The sequence below is a fragment of the Rhinolophus sinicus genome, linkage group LG01 (genome assembly GCF_036562045.2).
Source record: "Rhinolophus sinicus isolate RSC01 linkage group LG01, ASM3656204v1, whole genome shotgun sequence".
NCBI classification, from domain to species: domain Eukaryota; kingdom Metazoa; phylum Chordata; class Mammalia; order Chiroptera; family Rhinolophidae; genus Rhinolophus; species Rhinolophus sinicus.
In genome coordinates, this window is record NC_133751.1 from 151,920,159 (window position 1) to 151,937,353 (window position 17,195).

Here is a 17,195-nt window from a genome sequence, read left to right on the forward strand (position 1 = left end):
TTTCTGTAAGGTGTAAGATCTATATCTAGGTCCATTTCTTTGCATATAGGTATCCAATTGTTCCAATTTGTTGAAAACTTTCCTGTCTCCATTGAATTGCATTTTCTTCTTTGTCAAAAATTAGTTGACTACATTTGTATGTGTCATTTTTTTTCGCTTTCTGTTCTGTTTTATTGATATATATGCCTATTATTTTCCAGTAGCATACTGTCTCAATTATTGTAGCCTTATAAGAAGTCTTAAAATAGGATATGTATTTTTAGAGTTGTACTTGACATTTAATAATAGAGCAGCTATCGATTTTACCATGTAAATTACCTAACCCATAGTAGGTACTCAATAAAAGGAAGTGATTATTATTATTTAATAAGGATAAAGTAGGTATTAACCAACCTTATCCAAAATGTTACCCAGTCTTTTACATTAACCATGATAATAAAAAGTAATAGGTAACATACAATAACTACTTATGATGCACCAGATACTAGTCCAAGTGCTTTATGTGTGTTAAGTAATTAATCACCGTAACAACCCGAAGAGAGAGGTTGTTACTCTCTCCATTTTAGAAATAAGTAAGGTCAAATACAGAGAGCTTAAGCCACTTTTCCAAGGTCAAAGAGTTTGTAAATGGTGGAGTTAGGATTTGAACCCAGATGTATATGAGCTCTAGAACCTATACTCTTATTCACTATACTCTCCTAACAAAGGTTAGGGAAACTATCAGGGGAAAAAAATTCTCCCGTAGGCTCCATCTCTATGACTGGTATATGTTTTCAGTAATGCTCTTAGATCTTTATGGCCAAGCCAGTTTTCAATTTGCAGAGTATGTTCTGTGTAAGTTCTATGGTCTAAGAGTCACTGGCTATTGCTATCCCTTGGTATCTAAAAAATTTACTCTCTACCCTGACTTAAATGAATTTATAGTACTCTTGAGAAAATATGTTAAGTATGAGAGATTAGCAGGGTGATTAAGATACTACAGCATCTGTTATTATAGAATGAGACCAAAAGGAACCGTTAAGTGTGCAGTCTCAGCCTTGAATATGCCTTTGACATAAATCTTCACTGTGGCTTCTTTGTACACAGCGTTTCATGCTATTTCAAGGAGATTAAGTCTCTCAAAGCAGTTTCCCAACAGGACTTGTATCCTGAAGACCACGTTATATTCTGGATTTTTTTCCAGCCACAGCAAAGTATCCTATCAACACATATTGACACCAACTAGAACATGCCCATTTTATGTTTCCTTCCCTGTGTTTTTTACACAGCTCTGATAAATTTACAGAAAAGACAGACTATGAGCCTTCACATTTTGGATAAATAATTCAAGTACATCTTAACTGTGAAACTTTGCAGAAAAGGTCTTCACCCAAAAGGATGATTTTAATGGCTGTGAGTTTAGGACTATAGCAATGCAATAAGACAGAGAAGGGACTTCCTAGGTAGGCAGCACCTCTCTTTATTATACATATGTAACACTACCTTTATATATTTTTTTCTTATCTGCTTTTTTTCAAAGTGGTCTACAGCTTTAAAAAAATTTGTTCCTTACCCCGCGTCTGAGCCATTTCCACAGAGTAAAGGGTCTTTTTGTCCATCCAAAACATAAAAGTGACCTGTTAATACAAAGAATAAACTTTCATTTCATATCAATTTTATTGACATTAGGAATTAAATGAGAGTTTGACTATCTCAGTTATTTCCCAAATGGACACCCATAAATTATATTTACAAAGATGGCTTCACACCCATAGCCTCAACTATTTATAGTTGAAAGCTCATTCATCAACGGCTAAGGTTAACAATGTAGCAATATTTCTTACTGTCATCTTCAATGTAATCTTTCCAGTTAAATGTGCTCATTGTTACATTAACAAATGTCCCATTCGAATCCATTGTGCCATTAAAGAAGGAAGCGGTGCTGCTTTCAAAAGCAGAATCGCTTGGGGGCCATTGCAAGCATTTATTCCTCAGGTTGCCCATGAAGAGCTGCAGACCAATTAGAGCAAACACACTCAGACAGAACACAGTCAGGATCATGACATCCGAGAGCTTCTTCACAGACTGGATCAGGGCCCCCACAATGGTCTTTAAGCCTGAGGAGAGAGAACAATAGTTCCGCTGAGGAAGAGTGCCGTAGCCACAATATCTTCTTAATAGTCATATACATTCCTTTTACCACAAACATTTGCTTGGCTATTTAGACATCAACGCTTTGTGGACAGCCAGATGGTTTGAGAAATAGATGAAAAGCAGATTTTATTTATGAACAGTATGCTTTCTGGAGGTGAAAAATGAAAGTGTAAATATCTAGGCAGGAGGTTTTGTATGTGTGTAATTTTACATGCTGCCATAAACATGTAAAGACAAACTTGTAGTTGTTTTCCATTTCAGATTTTCTGTTTCATGGGGCTATTTCCTTCCAACCCCTTCTTTATGCTAGCCTCCAAGTAGCAATGATTTAGAGGAGAAAAGAATTTTAAAATGATGAATTTCCCATGCCATGTGCATGCCATTCAATAATCATCTTTTCTCCTTTATAAAAGAAGATCCATTTTCAAAACAGATCTGCAGTGAATGGTAAAATCCAAATCAGTTAGTAAAGCCATGGTAGCAAAGCTTTTTTAAGAATGTAGAAGAGAAAACTTTACATCATAAAAGGAAAAATAGAGGGAGAGAGCAAAACTGATATTTTTTTTATACACATGCAATTCTCTGTTAAACTCAAAGGCTGACTTGCTAAATAAGCATGTAATTTCTAAAATTGTAGGATCTGAACTGCATCGAAATATCATTTGGCATTCTTGAAGGTGACAAGCAAGGATAATAAGCAAAAAGGTTAATGTAATAAGTGTGATTTGAACCTCAATATTATTATAATATATTTAGTCAGCCTTAGTGTTTAACCTAGCTCTCACCTGGAATGACTGAAATTGTTTTCAGTGCTCGGAGAACTCTGAATGTTCTCAACGCTGAGACATTGCCCAGGTCCACAAACTCTGTCACATATCTGTAATAGGGAGTTCACACACAAACACAACAACACACAAGAAAAGTTGAAAATATAAGGGGTCTACCATCTTACACCAGTTTCTTCTTACCTGGGATTACAGAAATAGTTTTCAGAGCTCTCAAGACTCTGAAAGTTCGAAGAGCTGAAACATTGCCTAGGCTTACAAATTCTGTTACATACCTGTAGAATTAAATCAGAGTTACTGATGGTTTTGGCAAAGTTTATACTAAATAAAGAATGAAAGCTGGGTTGGACATATGAAGCCCCTTGAGTTTAACAAATGGAATGTCTGTAGACATCAGGGTGCCATATGCTAAAAGCTGCTTTTAAGGAATAAAATTTTCTTGTTTTATTTCGATGTAATTTTCATTAATGTGAACAAGTTTGTTTGCAAAACTAATCAAAATAGACTGGTGTTGTTAAGTTATAGTCAATGAATAACTTCATTTTGATGAAGTGGAAGACTATATGACATGAAAGTTATTCCTTTTATTGCTCATTTACCAGATCAATTGACTGTGCAATATGTAATCTAATATGTATTCTCCAAGCATATGAGGCATATAGTTAATTTGGCTAATAAGCAAATTCTACATTTAAAATATGTCACAACAACCTGATTTACGCTGCAACTATTTTCATTCCTTTGAGCTTAACAATTTTTCAAAAATACTCACGCCATCACAATGACACTGAAATCCAACCAGTTCCATGGATCACGAAGGAATGTAAAATTTTCTAAGCAAAATCCTCTGGCCAAGATTTTTATAAGTGACTCAAAGGTATAGATTCCAGTGAATGTGTACCTAGGAAAAGCATCCAAATGAAAATTAACAATTTTGTTTGAACTGTTAAAATAGACATTTTTAAAGATAGCAAATCCTATATCGTTTTGCGGTTTTTCGATTCACTAAAATTTTGTTCCTTATTTTCACTTACCTAAGAACCTACTAGTTTCATTAATCCTACAAGTCTGAGTAAAAGGCTAAACCTAAGAGACAGTATCTTCCCCGAACAATATGATCGTGTGTACTATTAAGGTTTTAGAATAATAGTTTCATGTATTTTATGGAAAATTGAACTTGACCCTCTAGAACAACACTGTCTGGTTAATACGTAACGCAAGCTATATATGTAGCTTTCAAATTTCTAGTAGCAAAATACAAAAATAAAAAGGAACAAGTGAACTTAATTTTCAAACTATATTTTATTTAAACCAATACGTCTAAAATACCATTTCAACAATTAAGACTAGCCAAATTTCAAGTTTCAATAGCCACCTGTGGCTGGTGTCTCCCTCACTAGATAGCACAGCTCTAAAGGTAACATTTCTTGGATTTATTTACATATAATAAAATATTTCATCCAAATTTTTTAATGATTAGAATTCTTTTGGGGGATACTTTACATGTCCAATCTATAAAATATAATTCCCTTTTTACACCCTTAAGAGTGAGGCATAGAGTTACAAAACTGCTTCTCTCTCTCTCTCTCTCTCTCTCTCTCTCTATATATATATATATATATATATATATACACATATACATATGTATGTATGTATATATATAACTTTTATATATATATACATATACATATAAAAGTTATATATATATATATAACTTTTTTTTTCACAAGAAACTTTTCAATTCATTAGGATTTTATATGTGTGTACACAGTTACCAAAATTCAGGGATGAACAAAATTCCTGACTCTAACCTTATATCAGCTACTATCTTTCCGCAGTTGGACCAAAGAATTTAAACATGCTCAAATTCAATTTCAGCCTCCAAAGTGGTGAAAGACTTTTCATTTGCTGTTTTGATATAGTAGTGCATTTCTAGCCCTCCTTTTGAGGGTTGATAATATATTTCTGTTTCTTCCAAAAATAGTTGAAGTACTTGTTTTTTGATATTATGTTCTTTTTAAAAGTACAATTTAAGTTTATTCTTCAGATTATTTCACTTAAGCCACAAAGATTTGATTTCCTCTTATTGAAATTCATTATATTTTCCAGCCTACTAGAATTTTATATATGAAAAAAGTTAGGAGTGTTATTTTTGCATTATTTTCCATAGAAGACTTTTTTGTATGAGGAACAAAGAACTCAGAGGAAAATGTGTGGAGAAATCTTCACATCTAGTTTTCCTAAGAATATTCTGTCTCCTTTTTAACCAATTCAGTTGATTTCATAAGGAATCTGTATCATTGCTATCTTTACTTTCTATGAAGTAGTTGACTTGATTACGAAAAGATATAATTTACAATGTGAAGCTTATGTTTACTTGTGTCTTAGCTTGGGTCTTTGTGTATTACACATAATCACCAGGACATTTCTGTTTGAAAAGATAGCAAGCAGGCTTTGAAAAAGGCCATAAGAGACGGCTCACATGTATGTTCTATTTATCATATCAATTGTTAGTGTCCTATGGTCTATGCTTACACAATTCTAAGTAATCTACAGAGTTACTAGGAATAAGATTAAAGTCCCTACTTCTGTTCTTTTTTTTGTTTCCTCTTTTTTTTTGGAAAAGTAAGACATTTTGTTAGGACATTTGGAATTTAAGGTGAGTGTTGATAGCTATGCAAGGAAGACAATCCTAGAGCTTAACATCTGAGACGGAGCTTTGCACAGAACAGGTGTTCAGAAGTGCCTGTTAGCAAACTAAACTGAACAGGTAAGTGAGAAGTGAGGAGACTCGATCTTTCTTGGCTCTGTGCCCACTAGGCTCCTAATCATCCTGTTGATTGTGTCCGTGTCACAGGTTGTTTTTTTGTTTTTGTTTTTTTCCTGTAATTATGTCTATAGAAGTGCCTTGCCTTATATAATGTGAACTTCACTATATAATTTGGTCGTTAGGCCTTATCTGTGTATGCCACCTCTGTACAGGGGCTGTTTCTGCTCTCAATGACTTCTGTTTCCTTTTTTTCCTTTTCCTAATTAAAGTCTATTAGGGTGACAATTGTTAGTAAAGTTACATAGGTTTCAGATGTACAAGTCTGAACTTGTAACAGTGACCCTATATCTTCTATTTTTGAAATTTAAGCCTCTGATGTAATTCGTCAGCTTGGGACTTTTTGAAAGTTTTTTTTTTTCTTTGCTTCCCTCTCCTCTCAGTAAACCTTGATGACTCTATTTGACTCTATTTACTGTACATTTACTATGTATGTATACCAGTTCCAATGGTTCTGTTTACTTTGGACCAGTGTGCACACCTGGCCCGGTAATTCGGGAGGAGTTTTGCATCTATATGGGGTTCACTCTTGACCCTGGGGCAGAATAGCCTCTAGGAAGCTCTTTTTCCTGAAGTTGCCAGGCCAACTTCTCCTTCCTTTGTTCTGTCCCTCCTTGTGCATCTGTAAGACCTTTTGATGATGTAGAGAGAAGGAAGGCAGTCTTTGTGGCAGGGAGTCCCCTGTCTTCGCTTAGTGCTGGCATCTTAGAATAAAACTTGCTTTCCTTTCCACCAACTCTGCCTCTCGAGTTTTGGCTTTTGTGCGGCGAGCAGCTGGACCTATTGCACGATAACAAAGTGTTTTCTTTTCATTGGACTTTGGGTTTTTTAGGGTTTTTTTTTTCTGTAACCATTAATACTTTGTTTTCCTAATGCCTTGCTGTCAAATGACTAGAGATAATTGATCAGGAGCCTTGTGAAAAGTTTTCGAAATGCAAGATGTAGGTCAAAAACTTTTGCAAGGCTATGACTATTTTCATAATGGATATAGTCAACTCTAAAAACGACTTTACAAAGAAAGACCTGCAAATTCAAGTAATAATGTTCAGGTGTTTCCTTTAACTATTTTTTTTAAAAAATGATTACAAATAAGTGAAATGTATACATGTTTAAATATTTCAATAATTTATGTTGGGAAAAGTACATACAGACTAGTTTTATAGAGGTATGTCCATTTGTTAACCTCTAAATCATAAATGGTAATGGAATTTTGTTAAATGGCTTGCTTCAATATAAGAACTGGATTCTTTACTAAAATAATTTCTAGGGAACATTTCCAAGCTACTATTAAAAAATCTTCAATGTGTTAAATCACTGGCAAATGATAGTTTAGGATGGTACAATAAATGTTTATAGAAATCCATAAAAATACTTAGAACTAAAAGTGGCAGTATTACCAAATACCTAATTATTGTATTGTGCTATACATAAGTAGCCTGTATAACCTAAACAACTTCTGTTTTATGAAAAAAAAAACCCACAAAAAACAAAACCATGTTTCTTTATCGTGAATAACCTTATATGTGACTGATAAATTAGGCAATAATGTTATAATGCAGAAATTGTGTTAGTTAATATACAGTTTTCCCTGGTATATATGGTTATATGTTTTGAAACAATCAGGGGCATCTTTTTCCCACTCTTAACTAGATTATTCTTAGCAATAAAAGCAGACCTTAAGTCTAAAGCAGAAAATTGGCAGAAGTACCTTCTTTAGCATAAACAGGGGCTAGTATAATATGTCCAAGAACTACTGTACCTCTGTATTAAAATATTGAATCAAATGTCTTAGTTTGATGACATCATACAAATGTCCCCAGGGTTTCAATCTCAAGAGAAAAAGGATGAGGCCCAGGGTCTGAGACTGCAAAGGAGTTGCTAGCTAGGATTTTAGGTACAATGTCTAGAGAGATTTATCTGGACCAGTATCTTTTTATTGGGACTGTTATTGTTTTAATTAGTGTTCTAATTACAAAGTTTCATAAGTTTTGAGTGATCTTCCCTTTATCATGCTTTTCCCTTAAGCCTTCTTATTTTTTTATGTCAATTATTTCAATTTTTAAAAATTATGAAGTTTGCATTTTATTATCTGAGCCTAGAACTTCTATTTTACTTATTTGTATATACAATTTCAATATTCACTGGGGACAAAACTATCCTATAAACAGGAGTGTTATTCTTTTTGTTTGTTTTGGTTTTTTATTTATTTTTTTATTAGTTTCAGGTGCACAAGACAAAGCAATACTTAGACGTTTATCATTTATATCCCTCACACTATGTGAACCCCCCTCCCCTCATCCACTATCCCTCTGACATCGCACAGAGCCATTGTAGAATTTCCACTGTCTCTATTCCTAAGCCTTCTTATTTTTTGAGCATGATTTTTCAGAGATGTTTTATTTATTTTATGGAACATATTTATGGTGTTTTAGCACACATGCTCTGTCTGAATAAACTATACATCCGAATATAACTAAACATCTAAGTAACTTAAGTACCTAAATGTATTTTTCCTAAATATAACAATATAAAATATAACCAAAATGCCTACTATAATAATATAGAACTAAACACCTAAACCTATTTTATCAGAATATAACTATAATAGTAATATACTAGAATAAAGTAATTTTATTTATCAAATTACTCTAATAGTCATTGTTTTTTACCTAAAATACATAGCTATGATTGAGTATTAACTTTTATGTTAAATGCTTGGTTTAGTTTACCAGCTAGTGTATACTATTTATAGCCTTTCTTAAATAGATAGCTATCTTGAATCTGTTGGGAAAAAATACTTACCTCATAGAAGAAACCCTCCCCTTCCACCCCAAGAACTTCCTTTATCTTCTTTCATATTATGAAAATAACTTTTTCTTAGAAGTATATAGCCTGACTTCAAAAAGTGGAAACCATAACTCAGACCATAACCATAAGGATATTGCTAGAGAATTTGAATGTGCATTTCTCATTACAAGAAGTCATTTCTACTTACTCTACATTCTTTGTCCAGTCTGGAGGGTTACTCAAGGTCATAAATACACAGTTGGTCAAAATAGTGCACATGATAAGCATGCTGAATAAAGTAGATTAGTTAAGGAATAAATGCTAGTACATTATCATGGCCATTTACAGATGATCCAACACACACATACAAAAATCGCCAACACAAATTACCTGTGAAATTAATCAAATGTGTTTTAAAACAATGGCAAAAATAATAAGAAACTTCAAAGCCTGTCATATATTCTTGGTCCACTCTTTTTTTCATTTTACATTGTTTCTTCACAAACTGAATTTAATAGAAACAGATCTCTATCTGAAGCAAATGGGATTTTGCATTCCAATCAGTTGCATGAAATTGCACTGCAAGAGGAAATGACCATTCTTTAGTAAGTTTATGGTTTAACTCAAATGCAAAAGTTGTATTTCAGATATATTTTAAAATATCCACTGACTGATAAAATGTTAATGAGCACAAAATAAAAAGCCTGAGAATGGATAGCCTGGTATATTCAAGGATTACATTGATTACGTATTCCACTGTAATGAGGTACTCTGGTAGTCTTATAGTGACTAAACAGATAAACACAATTTTGAAATCTTTCTGAGAATTAGTGAAATAATTTTTTCTTAGAATCTCAATCCAGACTTCACTCTAAGAAAGCTTAAGATTATTTTGAGGTAAATCTTTTATTTTAAAATATGAATACTTTCCAATATCAAACCATAAAATGAGAGAATTCAAATGTACCTCAAAAGATTATCATTCTATTTGCCCTGTCTCTAGAGTAACCAGTATTTTGTTTCTCTTTTTGTTTTTATATAAGCCTATTTTGAATTTGCCTATATAAAATGCCCATTCTTGAACGCTGCCTCAGGAACTCACCTTTCTATTCTATCATTATTTATTTGAAAATTTTCTTGAAATTCACACCTATCCTTTCCTTTTCCATATACTTTTTGACTATCATTATAACTAGTTTTACGTTCAATGATTTTTAAATATATATATATTATCAATTAGAAACATAAGTACATAGTTTAATAAATATTTACTGAAAGCAGAAAGAAAAAAAGGAAAGGAAGGAAGGAAAGATGGATACAGGTGCTGAAAATACAGAACCAATTAAGGCAAAAAAGTTTGAACATTTAGTAATGTAGATAATAATAGTAACCACAATAGACTATATTTCTCTAGGAATGGTTATATATGGTCTAACCGAGGTTAATAAAAAGTGTGAAGCTTTGCTGCTGTTCCTACTATACAATGTGTTTCATTTACATACTCACTATCATAGTTGCATTTTTGCTTTTACTATCTAGTATGACTATAATACAATAGTCATAATATAATATAATATAATATAATATAGTATAATATAACATAATATAGTATAATATAATATAAATAGAATAGTCATTCTCTAATAATTTTGTTGTAAATAGCAGAAAAATCAATGAGAGCAACAGAGTAAACAATGTTACCATTAATATCAAAGAAATTTTATATACAGTGTAGAAGAATGATATTTTATATAAAACCAACCACAACAAGCAACATTTAGACAATTTACATGAAAAGGATATGAATGTACCAAAATCTTAATAGCAATTTTTCTAACAGGGTTTAGTGGAGTTAAAATATACAAGGCAGAGGTGGCACTGAATCGGAAAATTGCCTTCCCTTTATTCAATACTATGAAAGTCTGAAAAAGAAAATGAGAAAAAAAATTAGTAGTTTAGACACGTGGTTTATTTGAAGAGCTTATACACATGAAGAACTTTTAACCTGATTTTCTTTGTTCAAACTTGTTTGTTTAAACCAGTTGGTATGTCATACTATAAACATGTTAGATGTTAGTCCCCTGAATTAACATATCTACAAATAAAAATATGACATACTATTATCTAATCTGTCGAAGGTTCCAACTTCCTGATATAAATTAATATCATACACAAAATTTTTACCAAGTTGTAAGGTAACTTTACAGACTCCAATCCTATTTAAAGCTTACCATCTGTCTCCAGCTTTGGTAATTTTTCAGTTTATTCTGTACATATTGGTATTAAAATAATATTGTATAAACATTTTAAATAGATCAAGTCTTTTAACTCCAATGTTTATGAAGGCTCTCTATTTTCCCTATGGTAGTTTTCCTAATTTAAAATGTTCCAACAGACTGAATAACCTGGTTATGCTGATTCTATAGATCAGCTCGTAATACTGAGAAGGGACTGCTGCATTGAAAATAAATCTGAAATACATCATTTCGAAGGGCATTCATGGCTAAAATCTTATGACCTGAAACCTGTAATCATCAACGTAGTGTTTAAAGTATGCTGCCCAGTGATTACCTACCACGTCTCTCTAGGATCATTGTTTATTTTTTCCCATCTGCTCCATCCAATTCAACCCACTTGTCAATCCCACTCGCAACCTGTCAACTTCTCCATCTGACTGAAAATGAGTGTCATAGGATCCCAGAAGAAGGAGGAGCTGGAGAGGTCATCTAGGCGAATGCCCTCCCATTTCAAGTCCATAACAGACCTGACAATAGGTCACTATTACATCAAAGGTTCTTAGACTCTCCTGGGGTGATTTTAAAATTGATAATATTCTGCGGGTTGGGCAAAGACATAGTTATGTTTAAAAATTTCCCCAGGTCATTCTAATATTCAGCTAGTGTTGAAAATCCCTACTCTCTGGGAGTATCCTCAGCTGTCAAAATCACCTCCTCCATCACGTCTTTCCAGATAAATCACACTGCATTCTGATCACTCCCTAATTCTTTTACCAGTTAAGCCTTGGTATGTTAACTTGCACACATTGGCATGTTGTTTGTAATTATAGTCAAGTAGCAAGCTACATGTAGGGTGCATTCCATTGGAGACTAGGTTAGAAATTGTTATAAACCACTGAGCATAAAGAGTCTGCAATCTCCGTTTTCTCCATTTTTTTCACAATATTTAATGGTGTGATTTGCAAATAAATGCTTGTTTTAAGCATTTAATGTGTGTTTACATTTAAAATGCCCTTTACCTTTATGACATCTATATAACCATTTACTTAATAATATGTGTTTACCTTTTAACTAAGGGCTATATCCCATTCAGTCATATTTACTGACAACATGTTCTGTTCAAATAGGTAGTCAGGAATATTTATGTTATGAGTATAAAAGTCAGAGAAAACTGTTTCTCTGTACATCGCTCTTTTGTATGCAAGGCCATGGAGCTAACCAATACCTCACCAACCATTTTCTATGAACTACACCCTATAAATTTGAACAATTCTATGAAGAGGGCAACTAAACTGTTCTTTAGTAGCACTGAGATAATGCACGAGGGAAGATTATCCTTGAAGCATAAACACATTAAAGAATTTTCTTGAATTCACAGGGTTAGCTTATTTAATATAATCAAACAATCTAGATCCATTTATGCATTCAATTATAGCAGTAACATGTGAAGTTCACTATCATTTATGGTATACTTATGTATGTGGTTTTTTTTAAACAATTTCCCTGAAAAGGCAATTGCCACTTGTAGCATTGGAAGATTTTATTTTAAAAAAAGCTCCAATAACAGAAAGAACAGAAATGAACTGTCCCTTTCAACATAGAATCTTCTGCTTCTCCTGCAAGATTAGCCTGTGGGGTACTAATGGGATTAAAAATTGCATGCCGAGGCCATCTTCATTGAATTTACAGCTTCATTGAATTAGCAATTCCCAAGAACAAGATGCCAGTTTATTTCTGGGGGGCAAAACCTGACACAAAGAAAACCCTGAGTTCTGAGAAATGAAGAATAAAATACTAATGTCCTGTATAATGAAAGAATTATGAGAAAGGCGTTTGAAATTTGGGGTTCTGCTGTTATTGAGAGATGTACCTAAAGTGAAATACTTGAGAGAATGACAAGTAACTGGAGGAGGGAAAATTATTGTCAATAACAAAATCTGGTCTTCAAGTAACAATAAGTAATGATATGACTTAAAAAAATAATACTACATATTGTTACTAAGGTGATGAATATTACAGCTGGAAGTATGTTAAACTGGTTATTCTCCACTCTGAAATGCTGCTTGCTTCTATTTCCCAGGTAAATGCACATCTTATATAGGTTTACTAAAAATTTTACTACTTGAGGCAAGAAGAGCTTTACATCTCTGAGTAGGACCACATAAATGAGAATTCAAAAGAATTATACAAACAATTTTTTAAACATTTTATTTCATTATATTGATAAACTCCATGTATAGTTTTGCTCAGTACTTAAGAGCTCTGCGTCTGGAGACCGACTGCCTGGCTTCAAATCCTGAGTCCACTATTTCTGAAGTGTGATTTTGGGAAAGTTACTTAACCTCTCTGGGGCTTCACTTCCCCATCTGTAAAATGAGGCTAACATAGTACCTCGCTCATTGGTTCTCTGAATATTAAATGAGCTATGTTTGAGTTCTACCCGACACTGCCTGACAAAATATGTTCACAGCAAATGTTATTTTTGTTATGACTGTCACTATTCTTACTAGGTGGTCAACTGAAATACCATTAAAATACATTGTGATATTGCTCATCTGATTACATTAGATATGGAAATGTATCTTTAATGGCAGCAAATAGTTATATAGTACTTTCCCGTTTTAAAATGTCTTTCATCTACATTATAATATAATATAATAAGCTTCATACCATACTTTTAAATTCCAGAACTTCTCTATTAGTTTCTTACACTAGCTCCTACTATCCTAAGAATAACAAACTATCTTGTTCTTCAATATCACCTCAATATTCATCTTTATAGACATTTCCTAAAGGAAAGCAGTGTAGGCAGTATTAATGAGTAAACATTCTAGATGTCTCTCAGGGAGAGTTACAGCCACCATGAATAAATCGAGGTCCACGCCTCGGTCTCAGACAGGGAGGCAATAAAAACTGGCTTTGTTAGCATGCACAGAACGATTCTGTTTCCTAGTGGCAGACTCACATCAACCAAGCTTGAAAGCCTGGAATATAAAATCAGAATATCAATCTATTTATTTACAATGAGACATGTTACTGTCACATGGACTGAAAAAACTTGCAATAGCATAACTAGCACAATCTTATCTTTTAGGCAGATCTATGGGAAGACAAATTATAGTAAGAAGGGTCTTTGCTGAGGTTGGAGTCTAAACAAGCCAACTTAATGAAAAAATTCAGAATGTTTTCCGACACGTCTGTTAGGTAGCCTAATGTAGCCCCTCTACAATGAAACGTCCTTCAATTTTGGAGAAAAATGCCTTCAGGGCTGCTACTAAAGATCGGTCTCCCTTGGAAAATGCTAATGTTTATCTCTTTATTATTCTCTCCACCCAACCCCAATCTTACTAATTCCCTTAAAAACACTTCCTTTCTTTAATTAGCAAACATGCTTAGTCATCTCAGAGTAAGTAATACCCTGTCTCGTGCAGCTTATCTGTGTTAATACATAGTTTAAGTCAATAGTTTTCAGAGGAGAATTGTCTTCTAGTTCCTTGAGGGATGTTTCACTGTCATCATTGTGTGTAACAATACAGTAACTATACATCAAAATTTTCTTTATCAATTCTATGGTAAAGTGCTGGAATAAATTACTTTTAGAAATATATACTAAATGCCACCTTTCATGAAACTACTTTAAAGGGAAAAAGAAATGACCTGTGTATTTAATTGTATTTTATGCTTTTAACTAAAACATTTTAAAGCTTGCTACTCAAAGTGTGGCCCATGTACTAGCAGCATGAGTCTCTCGGGGCCGTTTTAGAAATGCAGGATCTCTGGTCGTACCCCACATCTATGAAATCAGAATCTGTATTTTAACAATATCCTCAGGTGGTAAGTATGTACCTACATGCAAGTTTGGGAAGCACTCCTTTAGAGCAATAGGGATAAGCTCCATGTCTGAATGGTTGTCAGTTTCGTTAGCCATCACTTATCATATAAATTTAAATTGTATACTGCTTAAAGAATGCAATTTCATTAGCCATTTCTTATAAAATGGCTGGCTTTGACTAATAAAGGTGTTCAATGTCTTTTTTAATCTGTAACCCATCAACTCATGGTGATAATGATTTATCTTTATTTCTACATAGACCTGTTTTTATCTTGTGAATCTGAAATATAAGTTGTGGTTACAAGATGCCAAAATACTCAATTAGAAAGCATGGAATCTATAATTCATTCAAAAATATATATCCTGTAAAATACTACACAGCTTGTTTAACTTAAAAAAAAGCTAATTCTGACAAAATCATGGTTATTCTAGCACTAGGAAGGCAAAGTGATAACTGTTTATCATTTTGTGATGTTTTAACAATATGTAGGTGTTCCAGAATCTAGCCTGTCACAAATTAAGTAAGCTTAGAGAAGCTCCAAATCATATTCCGGATTAGTGGACAAAAAAATATATAAAAAAATATAGATAGATAGATAGATGATAGATATACATCTCTGGGTGAATGTGCTTCTCATTGTATTATTTTCCTCTAGGAGCATTCTTAGTAAAATATTATTACTATCTAGAATACAAATGTATTGTGAAGAAACTCAAGCCACGTAAGAATTGAAAAATAAGAAGTATATCTGCCTATAAGTCTTCTTTTGCCGGCTATGATTCTGTTGTCTACCATGTGCTTCAATATGTCGGCGATAACAGACATTTTACTTTTTTGACATCAGTTTTAATTTTGGCTATCTCAGTTACTGTGAAATTGTAGGAATGGTTCATCTCTCCATATCTTTTCACTGTAGCCAAATCTTGACTTTATTTCTTATAAGTGTTTCTACTTATTATGGTATAAAATCTTTAAATGATGATGCAGTATATATATGAGCCTGAGAAAAGTATATTACAATATTTAAATACTTAACTTTGGAAGTATAACTCAACTTTCGGAAGTGTAAAACCCACACTCACTTTCTTACTGATGTAGTACGTGTCCAGGTCCTCCAAGGGCTCTGACACCATCTCTGGAGGGATATCTCCATAAATAAATGGAAGGGTTTTCCCAGCTTCCAGGTCACCATTTGGCTTTGGTTTGTTCTCATCATCATTGTCTTGTTCTCTCTTGGGCTTCTTGGCTTTCTCTTCTGCAGCATGTTTTTCGATAGCAGCAAGAGATTCTCTAGTAAAAAGGCGGAAGCTTTCAGGTCCCGGGGGTACCAGCAGTGCCTGTGCCATCTTTTCATCCTGCACATTTAATTACGTTTAGCTTTTTGCATAAGAATTGCCTACAAAAAAAAAAATGCATGAGAGATAGGAAAGAAAGTGAATAAGAGAGATTAAGAAAATCAACCAAGATGTTATTTAATGTTTCTTCTAGTAAGTTTTTGAAAGTATAAACATAAAGTAGTGCTTTTAGTGCTGCATTACAAATTTTAACTTGGAAACATCATCATTCAATCTAATTTTCAATAAGCCAAATGCATAAGTCTATCACAAGTCTGTTCTGAGACCTTTGAGCCAAAATATACTACAGTATACTTTTGGTAAAAGAGTAATGCCAGTAATGCTTGTCAATAAAATACTTCAGGACCCATTATTTCTCTCTCCCCTCCTTTTATCACATCTTACAAACTCTCCAAATAAAGAAATACTGGTACAGTAGTACCTAAGTTTTCGAACGTTTCAGAACTTGAATGGACTTCCAGAACGGATTGCATTAGAAAACCGAGGTACCACTGTACATCCCTGACTCATCAAATGTCAGGATAGGAAAGAAGTTTTGCTTAACCCAGGAAACAGAGTTTTCTTTTAGCTTTTCATTTTGGATCCTTTTGAGGCATTTTCTGAGGCAATGCAGAATATATGTACTTCCTACTCTAGTCTGCTGTTCTTCAACTATTTCAAGACAATTTTCATATTCTTCCTGAATCTTTCATTTGGTGTAGTGGTTAAAAGCATGGACTGCGTTATGGAGCTAGACTCCCTCTGTTCTAAACGCTGGCTCTGCCACTTATGAGCTATGTGTCTTTGCAAAATGTAGCCACTCAGTGCTTCAGTCTTCATCTATAAAATGGGATAATATGAAAACTGACCACCCAGGTCATTGCAAGGAATAAGTGAGTTAATTTACATTAAGTGTCTAGAATACTTTCTGGCATTAGTAAACACTATATTAGTGTCAACTATCATAATCTAATTATCTTCAATTCCTCCAGCCATTTCTTCTGTTGTGGTTTCAAGTATCCTCATAATTCAAGCCACTCTCCTTTAAATAAGGTCTTGATATGCTGGAACCACAGCCGACCATTGACCTTCAGGAAGGGGCTCGGAAGGAAGTGGAGAGTGCAGGCACGTTCACAGGTGCCTACCAGCTGGCTGAGAGAGGAAAGGAGGGAAGGCAGGCATGTGGAGTGGCCCTGCTCAGTTTCCCAGGGAAAGGAGAAAAATTCTTTCTGCTAGAGGTGTGACAGAACTGTCAAAAC

General features: G+C 33.6%; 1 protein-coding gene across 5 annotated transcripts in view; it reads right to left on the minus strand.

The window, feature by feature from the left end:
* Positions 1–17,195, minus strand: part of SCN3A (sodium voltage-gated channel alpha subunit 3) — a 105,686-nt gene that overhangs the window by 62,989 nt on the left and 25,502 nt on the right. For 3 of the 5 annotated variants that reach the window (XM_019727328.2, XM_019727326.2, XM_019727323.2), the window contains exons 3-9: positions 15,685–15,998; positions 10,336–10,454; positions 8,741–8,830; positions 3,691–3,819; positions 2,919–3,010; positions 1,824–2,096; positions 1,553–1,616 (exon numbers count right to left, since the gene is read on the minus strand). In XM_019727328.2, the coding sequence (XP_019582887.2) occupies positions 1,553–1,616; positions 1,824–2,096; positions 2,919–3,010; positions 3,691–3,819; positions 8,741–8,830; positions 10,336–10,454; positions 15,685–15,948 (1,031 nt within the window). In that variant the 5' untranslated portion in view covers positions 15,949–15,998. Of the gene's footprint in view, positions 1–1,552; positions 1,617–1,823; positions 2,097–2,918; positions 3,011–3,101; positions 3,194–3,690; positions 3,820–8,740; positions 8,831–10,335; positions 10,455–15,684; positions 15,999–17,195 lie in introns of all 5 variants that reach the window. The other 2 variants (XM_019727329.2, XM_019727325.2) reach the window with 1 other exon arrangement.